Genomic DNA, 10,804 nt, shown 5'->3' on the forward strand with positions numbered 1-10,804 from the left:
GGCCTCAGGCCTGCTGGGGCAGGGGAAGGAGGCTTTTCCAGGGGTTCCCAGGCAGCGAGGGGATGCCAGGGCTTGCAATGCAGCGCCTGCCTGGAGCGCAGCAGCCTCCCTCCTGCAACTCTCCCCCCCCTCCACAGGATGGGCTGCTCCTGCCTCCCACCGATGCAGCCGCTGCACCCAGCGAGGGCTCTGAGCACGTGGGCAGCTGGGCGAGCAGCCTGCTTGAGTGAGTCCAGCCCCCTTCAGCCTGGTCCTGTGCCACAGTGGGCAGGGCTGGGAATGTGATTTCCTGCCATGGAAGGGGCCGGGGCAGACGGGAGGCTCCCAAAGCCGGCCAGGCTAAAAACAGCCATTGCGGGGAGCCCAGCTGCAGCAGAGGCAGGAAACGCATCTCCAGGCCTTGGCTAATGTGCGGTCACCGGGGCTGGGCAGGGAGGGGGATGATTAGTGCTGCAGCCTGGGGGAGGGGACTAGAAATGGGCCACCTTAGGCCTCAGTTTCCCTGCTGTAAGATGCCTGGGGTGGGGGTCACCCTACCCAGCACAGGGGGGTCCAACTGGAAGCCACCAGCATGGCCTTGGGCTCAGGTTGCTGCAGCCCTGGGAGGGGGTTTGATGGGGGGCTGGGCCCTGTGCTAAGGTAACACCCCCCACCAGCATGGGATGCTGTCAAACACTTGCAGCTTGAGTTTCAGCTGCAGGGGTGGGGGGGAGGCTGGTTCAGAAGCCACCACGCCCCCCCCCTCCTCCCTCCAGGCTTCTGCATTACAGCTTTGTGCATGTTGCTAACAGCTGCAGTGCCCTCACTCAGCCTGGTACAGCAGCCACCCTGCCACACCCCCGGCCTAGGAGAGCCTGCCAGCCCTCCCCATGCACCTCAGTTTCCCTACAGTGCTGGTGGGACCGACTGCCCTGGGGGCAGCTGGGAGCCCAGGCTGTAAGTGCTGGTTTTACCAGGCACAGGGGTAAACGTGCCCCCGCCTCTCCTCCCTGTGTCCACTCCCCCCACCATGCCCAACACGGACAGATGTGGCTCTTCCTTCTCCCTAAGCAACCCCCTCCCCAGGCCGTTAGGGGAGACACCTCCCCCCACCTCAAAGGGCACAGGGTGTTGTCACTGCCCCTCTGCAGGGGGAGAAGGACCCCTCAAGCTCCAGATAGACCCTGCCAGGCTTTGCACAGGGAAAAGTCTTCCTGCTCCACCCCACGGCCCTGAGATCCACACCTGGAAGCCCAGGCCAGTTGCTCCCAGGCACAGGAACGCAGACCATACCCAATGCCTTAGTTCCCCACTCAGGCCCCACAGCCAGCTCTAGCTTTCACACACCCCACAGCTGACATAGCCAGCCCCCCCCATACCCACACCCACTTTTCCAGGTGCTGTATCATCTCTCCTGCTTTCAAAACAGGCCTGAGCCTCCACTTGTCAAACTCTTTATTAGGTGAGAGCAGCTGGAAAGAGAAATGACTGAGCCCGGCTGCAGGGAGTGAGACTGGGGGAGGGGGGGGGCACGCACAGAAAGGAAACATCATTCTTCCTCCCACCTACCTCCAGGGGCCACCCCCCAACTCCCTCCCCCCACTGCAAGTCCAAACGGTCCGAAGAGGGAGGAAGACGACATTGACATTGCGTAGAAGTAGAAAAAGGCACAGAACAGAATACAGCCGAGCACCCAGCAGCGAGCCAAGGCCCCGGGCCGCTGGGGGGGCAGATGGACTCTCGTCTTCAGCCGCTCAGCACCATCCGGACCAGCTCTGTGGAGAGAAGGCAGGTGTGAGACCCGGCAGCTGCCCTGCGCTGAGAGAGGCACCTCCATAGCTGGGGGAGAAAGAGTCCTGGGAGGGGGATGGGAAGAGAGAATGCAACCGGGCTGCAGGGCAGGGTCTGCTGGGGTTGGAGGGGGAGTTAATGTGTTTAGTGACCCACTTAGCTGCCTACATCCCCCCTACCCCCCTCGAGAGCCCCAAAAGGTGCAGGCCCCTGCCAGCCTGTTACTCTCAAGCTGGTAAGAGCTGGTGCAGGCAGCCGCACCGGCTCCATGGTCAGACCTGGAGCAGGGAGAGCTGGTCCCCTCCACTTCTTCCTGGGCAGATGCTCCTGCTGCCCATGGAAAACCCACGAACAATGGGTGAGAGCCACAGCCCTGGGCCCCACCCGTCAGCACAGCCCCCCACCACAGCTGTCCCAGGACACACACTCCCCCCTGCAGCAGCCCGGCCTCGGAGAACAGCGCTCAGACCCGCGGTGGCAGAAAGAGGAGGCGGGGGGGGGGGGAGGATTATCTACAGCTAGGGCCAGGCACCGGGGGAGGGGGGGGGCTACAAGCGGCACTGCTTTCCGGCAGGCGCGAGGAGAGCACGTCGGCTACAGCAGAGAGACGGGCTGGCGGGGGCCAGGCCGCTGGGGAGAGAAGACTGGAGAGCCGCAGAGAAGGGGCCAGGCAGACAGCCACTGCACCACTCCCCAAAGAAAGACTGTTTGGTTAACTGATGGCCCAGGGGGCCGGGCAGCAGCTAACACACTCGCCCGCTTGGGCCAGCACAAGCCTCTGGCAGGGAAGTTCCCATGTCCCACCTGCCCACGGGGCTCCAGGAGTCCATGTCCCCCTTGCTCCCCGACGGGGGTTCTGTGAAGTCTGCGGCAGGCCTCCTCCACCTACAGCAGCCGCCACAGTGCCAGAGAACCCCCAGCGCACCCCACCCACCCCACCCAGACGAGACAGTCTTGCTTTAAAATTGGTGCACGCCTCTTTCCCTTGCCCCCCCGCTTGGCTACAAAGAGTCAGCTACATGCAGAGACATGCCGAGGGGGTACACTGGACAGGGGGGGGACAAGAGCGCAAACAAGACTCCTTTAAAACAGAAGGGGGGCAGGGAGGGGTAAGTGAAGGGAGGTTGGGAAGAGGCGTACCCCACTCGGCTTCACCCTGACAAGATGTGCCTCACAAACGCTGTTGGAAGGAAGAGACATCCATCAAGCAAACACAGTGGACACACGGAGCGAACAAGCACGGGGGGGGGGGGGGGGGCGGATTGCGGGGACGCCCCCACAGGAATGATCAGGGGCCGGTGTTTCTGATCGCGGTGCCCGACTCTCCGCTCCGGGGGTGGGAGACGTCCCCTGGGTGGCTGCAGTCCTCACGGGGGGGAATAAGCCAGGCCCACCGAGCTGGCCCTGGGCCCCCCCCCAGCACAGGTTGGACTCTTCCTCCCCCCCCCCCCCCCCCCCAAGACAGGAGAGCCAAAGCCACCAGGTGCGATGGGATCAAACGCCCTTCCCCAGCTGGCTCTGGAGTCAACCACACACCAGTGCCCCCTGCCCCTCACCTTCGTAGTTAATGCAGCCGTTGCTGTCTTCGTGCCCAGCCACCAGGATCTCCACCTCCTCCTCCGTCATCTTCTCCCCTGTACGGGAGAGAGGGGATTTTACTACAGAAACCCCCAGCCCTGCAGCATCCCCCTCCCCTCCCAGCAAATCCAGCCTCAGATCTTCTGGGATCAGCAGCTTCCACGTGGACACCTGGGCCTCGGGAGCCAAAGTCTCCTATTCCCAGCTCTGTCCGTCAAGCACGGGTGGGGAGGCAGGACTCCCGTGTCCTCGCTCAGCCCTGCCACACTCCTCACTGCACACACAGGGAAAGGGCCCCCCCCTCCGCCGAGACCTCGGGGAGACCTTTGGGGGAAGGGGATTCTCAGGCCGAGAGGCAGGATTCAGCCCCCTGATTTATGGGGCGGTGGCGAGAACAGAACCAGCATCCTGACTCTCCAAGCAAACCCAACGGGCTTCCCCAAGCCGGAGCATGGAGATAAGTGCCCCCCCCAGCCGCCCCGCCAGGCCGCAGCGCCTCACCCAGGGTGACGAGGACGTGGCGGATCTCCGCCCCCATGACGGTGCCGTTCCCCTCCTTGTCGAAGACCCGCAGCCCCTCCACGTAGTCCTCGAAGGAGCCCTGGTCCTTGTTCTTGGCGATGGTCTGCATCATGGGCAGGAATTGCTCAAAGCTCAGCGTCTTGGTGTTCATCTCTGGCGGGAGAAGGGGGCGCGGCTGAGACCCCAGCAAGGACTGGGGCTCTCTCAGCCGCTGGCACAGCGCCTCCCAGGCTCCAGAGCAGGGCAGGCGCCCAAGGCCCTGAGCAGCACCGGCCATTCTGAAGAGGCGTTTGAGGAGGGCGCTCGGGGGAGCAGAGGTGGGGGTTGTGTCGACGGGGCACAGTCAGGGCCTACAATAAAGGGAAATCGGAGATTCCCCCCAACCCCCTGCTTCTCCCACACCACAGCGTGGGGGTTCAGCCACTCCCCTGGGATGGCAAAGATCCAGGTTCAAGTCCCTTCGCTGGGAGCTGCATGCAGGTTGCCCACAGCCCAGCTGAGCCTGGGCCACTGGTACACGGGCTATTCCAGGGAGGGGTCGGCCTGTCTCGTTCCAGCCTACACCCAGAAACCTCCTCAAGCACGGCTCATCCTGGGCCCTTTGATGCAAAACTTTCCCACCCCGCTGCAGGGCAGGGGAGCAGAGAACAGACTTGGAGCTCAGACAAGAGTTTCACCTCCTTGTTCCATGCCACACAGCCAGCCGCCCAAAGCAGGGGGTCTCCCCCCACCTCTAAGTGTTAAGCCAGCTCGGGCCCCAACGTGCCAGGATCTCAGCCCAGCCAGCGGGGCCAGGAGAAGACACCCCCCCAGTCCCAGGGAGGGAGGGGGCCTGGCTATCACTCACCATCGCTCTTGGGGTTCCCCAGCACCTTCATGACCTCGGCATTGGTGGGGTTCTGGCCCAGGGCCCGCATCACGTCCCCACATTGGCTGTACAGGATCCGGCCATCCCCAGTGCGGTCGAAGAGCTGGAAAGCCTCCTTGAACTCTAGAGGCGGGGAGAGAGCCAGGAGGGGTCACGGCACAAGGAGCCGCGGTCCCCGATGCGTCCCTGACCCTCAGTTCGGACAGACACCAGCAACGCCCCTTGGCCAACCCCCATCCGCCCGGCTCCGCTCCGGCCAAACCATAGCTCCGCAAGCACATGCCAGGGTAAGCTGCCCTCTCCCCGAGTACCTCCCCTCCCACCAACCCCCCAAGCAGGAGCTAAGCTTCAGCAGAGACAAGAACCCTCGTCACCCCCCAACTAGTCTCCCAGAAACTTGGGCCAGGATTCCCTGCACTGGATCAGACGCCTGGCTCCAGACACCCAGCGTCCTGCCTTCAGCTGGAGAATCAAGCCCAGGTCTGGGCACATGGCAGGAAAGATGGGGCCGAACTAGAGAAAATCCAGAGAGGACCAAAAAAATCCTGGGATCTAGAGGTCATAGTGGATCACAAGCTAAATCTGAGTCAGTGTGACGCTGTTGCAAAAAACCAAACAAACATGATTCTGGGCTGCAGGAACAGGCGTGTTGTGAGCAAGACACGAGAAGTCGTTCTTCCGCTCTGCTCTGCGCGGGTTGGGCCTCCGTGGGAGTGTTGTGTCCAGTTCTGGGCACCGCATTTCAAGTAAGATGTGGAGAAATTGGAGAAGGCCCAGAGAAGAGCAACAAGAATGATGAAAGGTCTAGAGAACATGAGCTAGGAGGGAAGACTGAAAGAACTGGGCTTGTTTAGTTTGGAAAAGAGAAGATTGAGGGGGGACAGGAGAGCCGTTTTCAGGTATCTCAAAGGGTGTCATAAGGAGAAGGGAGAAAACTTGTTCTTCCTGGCCTCAGAGGACAGGACAAGCAGCAAGGGGCTTAAACTGCAGCCAGGGAGGTTTAGGTTGGACACTAGGAAAAACTTCCTAACTCAGGAGGGTGAAACACTGTGCCGGGGGGGGGGGGGGGGGAGTTGTGGAATCTCCATCCCTGGAGACGTTTAAGAGCAGGTTAGAGGATGATAGCTGGTGCTAGGTCCTGCTGTGAGGGCAGGGGACCGGACTTGACGACCTCACGAGGTCCCTGCCAGTTCTCTGACCTGCCCTCGACAGGAAGCCTGGGATAAGGTGCCAGACTGGAGAGCCCCAGGTCCAATTCCCAGCTCTGCCCCAGACTGGTCACTGTCACGCTGCGCTAGCCTGAGCTCAGACAGCTGTTGCTGCCGGCACAGACTGATGCTGGGATAGGGGGGCAGGGGGGGAGAATGACACATCTCTGGCTAGAGCCGCTCCTAGCTGAAGGGTTGCCGGGCCTCGACTACCTCCCCAGTTCCCCCCCCCCCCCCCCCCCGAGCGACGCAGCCGGCTGGTGGAGTCGAAGGGAACCGCCGGGTGCAGAGCCGCCCAGATCTCCTTTCCTCGTCGGATCCAGGTTCCCGGACGCAGACTCGGGGAAGAGCCAGGGGGCTTGCATGGGGCTGCCCATTCGCTGAGCCCAGCCTGAGCCAGGGATGGGAGACGCCTGCCTTTGATGGCAACGCTGCACCCGCCTTAGCTGGCAGGTTGGCGCCACTTGGGTCCCCAGTTCCGCCTTCACCCGGCCCTAGAGGTGCTCACACAGTAATTGACGCTAAGGCCAACCGGGGGCATCAGGGCACTGCAACGCCCAAGGGTCAGCCCCGGTGAGTCTCGCACGAGGGATGTGGCCATGGGGGCAACAGCCAAGAGTGGGGTCTTGGCAGGGGAGGAGGCAAAGCGACACCTTGCACAAGACAGCCCTCCCACCCCCTAGCAGTCTGCCCAGAACCTCCATGGGAAGGAGAAAGCTGCAGAGCTGGGGAAAGGACCCAGGAGTCCAGGATCCAAGCTCTCCCCTCCCCCCACTTTAACCCACTAGACCCCACCACTCCCCTCCTGAAGCTGGGAACGAACCCAGGAGACAGGGCTCACTCCTTAGTGCAGTGCTTTTCAAACTAGGGCTTGCGGCAGCAGGGGGAACAGTGGGGGGCTAAGGCAGCTCCCTGCCTGTCCTAGAACCACAGGCTGCGCCGCGCCCCATTAGTGGCCGGCAACAGGCCGGGCTCCGGGGACGGAGAAGAGCGCACAGGACTCGGCGGACTGCCCGGAGCGCTAGACCCCACTCCCCACTCGTTGGCTGGGAACCTGCTGCCGGCTGCTTCGGAGGCTCAGCCTGGTCTGCAGGGCCAGAAGAGGCAGGAAGTTGCGTTAGGGCCCCCGCCGGAGCCGTGCAAGGTAAGCCCCCTGCCCTAGCCATGGCCCCCCAAGCCAGAGCCCCTCCCTGCACCCCATCCTCAGCCCCCACGCCCGCCACATGATGCTGCAACCCAGCCTAAACATTTTCTTCAGCTGGGTCATAAGGAAAAAAGTTTGAAACTCACTAGCCCTAGGCACTTCCTGCTGTAGCCAACAGCAAGCACCTGCCAGGGGACCCAGAGAGGATCTGGCCCCTCCCCACGCCCCGGTTAGCGGAGACCCCTCCCCACGTCCCGGGCTGGCTGATCCCTGCCCGGAACGGCCGGGCCCCCCTTGCCGCCCAGGCGGGCGGGCCCCGGGCCGCGGGTTTTGTGCCCGTATATGGAGATCCAAGCGAGGCAGCGCGCAGGGACTGCGCAGCGCAACATTCCAGCCGCGACCCCTGCTCCGGGTGTCTCCCGCCCCGCCGGGGACGGGGGGGCGCCCGAGCTGGGAGTTTGCCACGGGTGATTGCCGGTCCCAGAGCTTTGCAGCCATTTTCCGCTGCGACCACACCCCGCCTGCAGCCGGCCACCCCTCCCCTGACTCACAGGCGGGGGGGGGGTCCACGCAGCGCCCCTAAAGCCTAATCTGCCCCCCATCCGGCCGTGCTGGGTTACCCGGCAGAGAGGCCCGCAGGCTGGGCGGGGCCCGCCGGGCTGGGCCAGGAAACTGCTCATAGGTGAGCCATGCGCGCAAAGGGGGGGCAGGTGAGTCACCCCCAGACTCAGGATTAGGGAGCTGGGAACCCCGGAGCAGCAAGAGCCAAAGTCAGCCCGGAGAGAGCCCCCCCTCCCCCCGAAGCGAGGGGCCCCGTGTTAATGGGAGGGGGGAGCGATCACACAGGTAGGGCCGGCCCCACTTACCGCCGGAGGCTAGAAAGAGGAGGCTACAGGAGAGTGAAGGCTAGTGACAGAGGAGGAGGAAGGTCTATAAGGGAGGGAGAGAGAGCGGTGAATCCTTCGGCGGCGGCGGGACGCGCCAAGGAGTCACCCCGAGATGAAAATACCGCGCAAAGGTTGCGCAAGGAAGGGGGGAGGGTCACTTACCGGCCGTCTGATCCTCGGAGAAATCGCACTGCAAGGCAAGCAGAGCGGAGCCGCCGTCAGCGGGGCTGCCAGCCCCCCCCCCCCCCTCCACGCCCGCGAGCCCGGACCCCCAGAAGCGCTGCGCCCCCGGGAGGCAGGTCGCTGGCTTAGGCGGGCTGGGACCTAAGCGTGACCCCCCCACCCTGGTGCTCGCCTCCCCCTCAGTGCGCCCCCCGTGCGCCCGAAGCTCGGCCCCCCTCCCCCCGTGCACCCCAGCTTGCCCCCCCCCCCTACCATGGCGGCTGCAGCTCCACTCCCAGCAATGGACCCTGCGCTCTGCTTCCTCTGCCCTTTTTTTACAGACGTTGACGTCACCCCGGCACTCGCACGCCATTGGCCAGTGCTACTTAACTGCGGCATCAGGCCTTAGACGGGGGAGTCGCTCGCAGCAGCCCCGACTTTGTCTATAGATAGACATGGAGATGGGGGTCTTGCGGGGGGGCCGGACCGGGGAGGGACCCAGAGGGGGTTGGAGGAATGGGGGGCTAGGGGGACCCAGTGGGGGATGGGGAAACAGGGGGGCAGGGAGAGTCCCAGAGGGGGTTAGAAGAAATGGAGGTCTGGGGGTGTTCCGCAGGGGGTTGGGAAAACAGGAGCAGGGAGGGTCCCAGCAGGGATTGGGGGGCAGGCAGGGTCCCAGCAGGGATTGAGGAAATTGGGGGGCAGGCAGGGTCCCAGTAGGGATTGGAGGAAGTGGGGGGCAGGCAGGGTCCCAGCAGGGATTGGAGGAAGTGGGGGGCAGGCAGGGTCCCAGCAGGGATTGGAGGAAGTGGGGGGCAGGCAGGGTCCCAGCAGGGATTGGAGGAAGTGGGGGGCAGGCAGGGTCCCAGCAGGGGCTGGGGGAACAGGGGGGAGGGTGGGTTTCATTTCATAGAATCCTAGAGCTGGAAGAGACCTCAAGGTGTCATCAAATCCAGCCCCCTGCTCTAGGCAGGACCAATCCCAACTCAATCAACCCGGCCAGGGGTTTGTCAGGTGGAGACCTCTAGGGCTGGAGATTCCACCCCTCCCTAGGGAACCCATCCCAGTGCTTCCCCACCCGCCTAGGGAAATAGTATTTCCTAATATCTAACCTTGCCCTCCTCCACTGTAACTTGAGACCATTGCTCCCTCCATCAGGACTGAGAACAGCCTCTCGCCATCCTCTTTGGACCCTCCCTTCAGAAAGTTGAAGGCTGCTCTCAAATCCCCCCTCGCTCTTCTCTTCTGCAGACTAAACAAACCCAAATCCCTCAGCCTCTCCTCATAGGTCATGTGCTCCAACCATTTTGGTCGCCCTCCGCTGAGCCCTCTCCAATGCGTCCACATCCTGTCTAGAGTGGGGGGGGGGGGCAGAACTGGACACAATATTCCAGATGTGGCCTCACCAGAGCCGAATTTAACAGAACAGCTCTTCAGGGACCAGGGGCAGCATGTACATGGGCATTTCCATGGGACCCGTTCTCTGTGCGGGCGCTCGCCTCTCAGCAGGTGACACCCCCGCCCCCCACAGGTGTGATCACCCCGCACCAGCGGGCAGCCTCGGGGAAGAGCCTGCAGCCCCCACACCACCAAAGCATCATCCATAACGGGGCGCCTGGGCCAGCCTGTCTCTCCCATCCCAACCCACCTGCCGGCTGAGCAGGGCGACGGTGCTGGGGAGTGAGAACCCGGCAGCGGCCAGCTGGGTCCATTCAGCTGACATGGCTGCCAACAGCCTAACCCAAATGGGGCGGAATTCAAGTCGGGGGGTTTAATGAGCAGGCCCCTGTTCTCTGGCAGTCGCCCGGCGCTGACCCTGCTAGGTTTAGCTGCCCCAAACACCTAGCGAGTGCTCACTCAGGCAAATCATCTTCCAGCCCCATGGGAAAGACACCCCCCCTGAACCCCACAAGCCTCCTGCCCCCACCCCAACAATTTGTCCTTAATGCGTCAGATTTCTCTCACTTTCATTGATCGCTCTGACCTGCCTGAGAATTAACCAAGCCCTGCACTAGGACTGGGTCAGCTCGGGGCACCTTTATTTCATGCCCCTTTTGGGCTACGGACCCCTCAGTCCAAGTGTCACCCACTCCCCCGGTGCCCTGTGCTGCAGCTGCAGTTCTCGGCCTCCAGGGCAGCCGGGCCAGTGGGACCCCCATGCCGGTCCGCGAATGCCCCGACATGGCTCGGCTAGTGACAGGCCTCAGCCTGTGTCTCCGTCTCGGTGGCGCTGACGTGCCGAGTCTTTTCCAAGGAGAGGGCAGAGGAATTCCAAACCGCCTGGAGCCAGGTGCCTCCCGCTGGAAGGCAGGGAAGGTGCTGGCTTTTCCCAGGTCCCAAATGGGCCATAACACAGCTAGTGGCTAGTGTTGCCAGATATCTTCACAAAAAATCCCTAATATGGTGGGGAAAAAAAATTGGGTGAGGGGGGGAAAAAAAAAAGAGTTGCTATGCCTTTAAATTCCTGCGTTCCCCACTCTCTGCACCCCTGCCAGATGCAGCTGGGGCAAAATGTCCTCACTGGCTTTCCGTCCCAGAAAAACAGAAAATACTGGACATTTTACATTTCTGGTTTTTTTTTTAATCCGGACAGAAGATGCAATTACCGGACTGTCCGGGTGAAAACCGGCCACCTGGCAACCCTACTAGTGGCTGCTCCCTGACT

General features: G+C 62.7%; 1 protein-coding gene across 2 annotated transcripts; it reads right to left on the bottom strand.

The window, feature by feature from the left end:
* Positions 1-1,417: 1,417 nt before the first annotated feature.
* On the bottom strand, positions 1,418-8,553 carry MYL6 (myosin light chain 6). 2 transcript variants are annotated; one of them, XM_075901909.1, is made up of 7 exons: positions 8,413-8,553; positions 8,140-8,167; positions 4,718-4,861; positions 3,850-4,023; positions 3,327-3,404; positions 2,911-2,950; positions 1,418-1,754 (listed from the first exon to the last, which is right to left on the bottom strand). In XM_075901909.1, the coding sequence occupies exons 1-6, from the start codon at positions 8,536-8,538 to the stop codon at positions 2,922-2,924; spliced, it is 579 nt and encodes a 192-aa protein (XP_075758024.1). In that variant the 5' UTR covers positions 8,539-8,553; the 3' UTR covers positions 1,418-1,754; positions 2,911-2,921. The 2 variants fall into 2 exon arrangements, with proteins under 2 accessions (XP_075758024.1, XP_075758023.1); XM_075901908.1 differs by lacking the exon at positions 2,911-2,950.
* Positions 8,554-10,804: the final 2,251 nt, after the last annotated feature.

Source organism: Pelodiscus sinensis, chromosome 19 (assembly GCF_049634645.1).
Source record: "Pelodiscus sinensis isolate JC-2024 chromosome 19, ASM4963464v1, whole genome shotgun sequence".
NCBI lineage: Eukaryota > Metazoa > Chordata > Testudines > Trionychidae > Pelodiscus > Pelodiscus sinensis.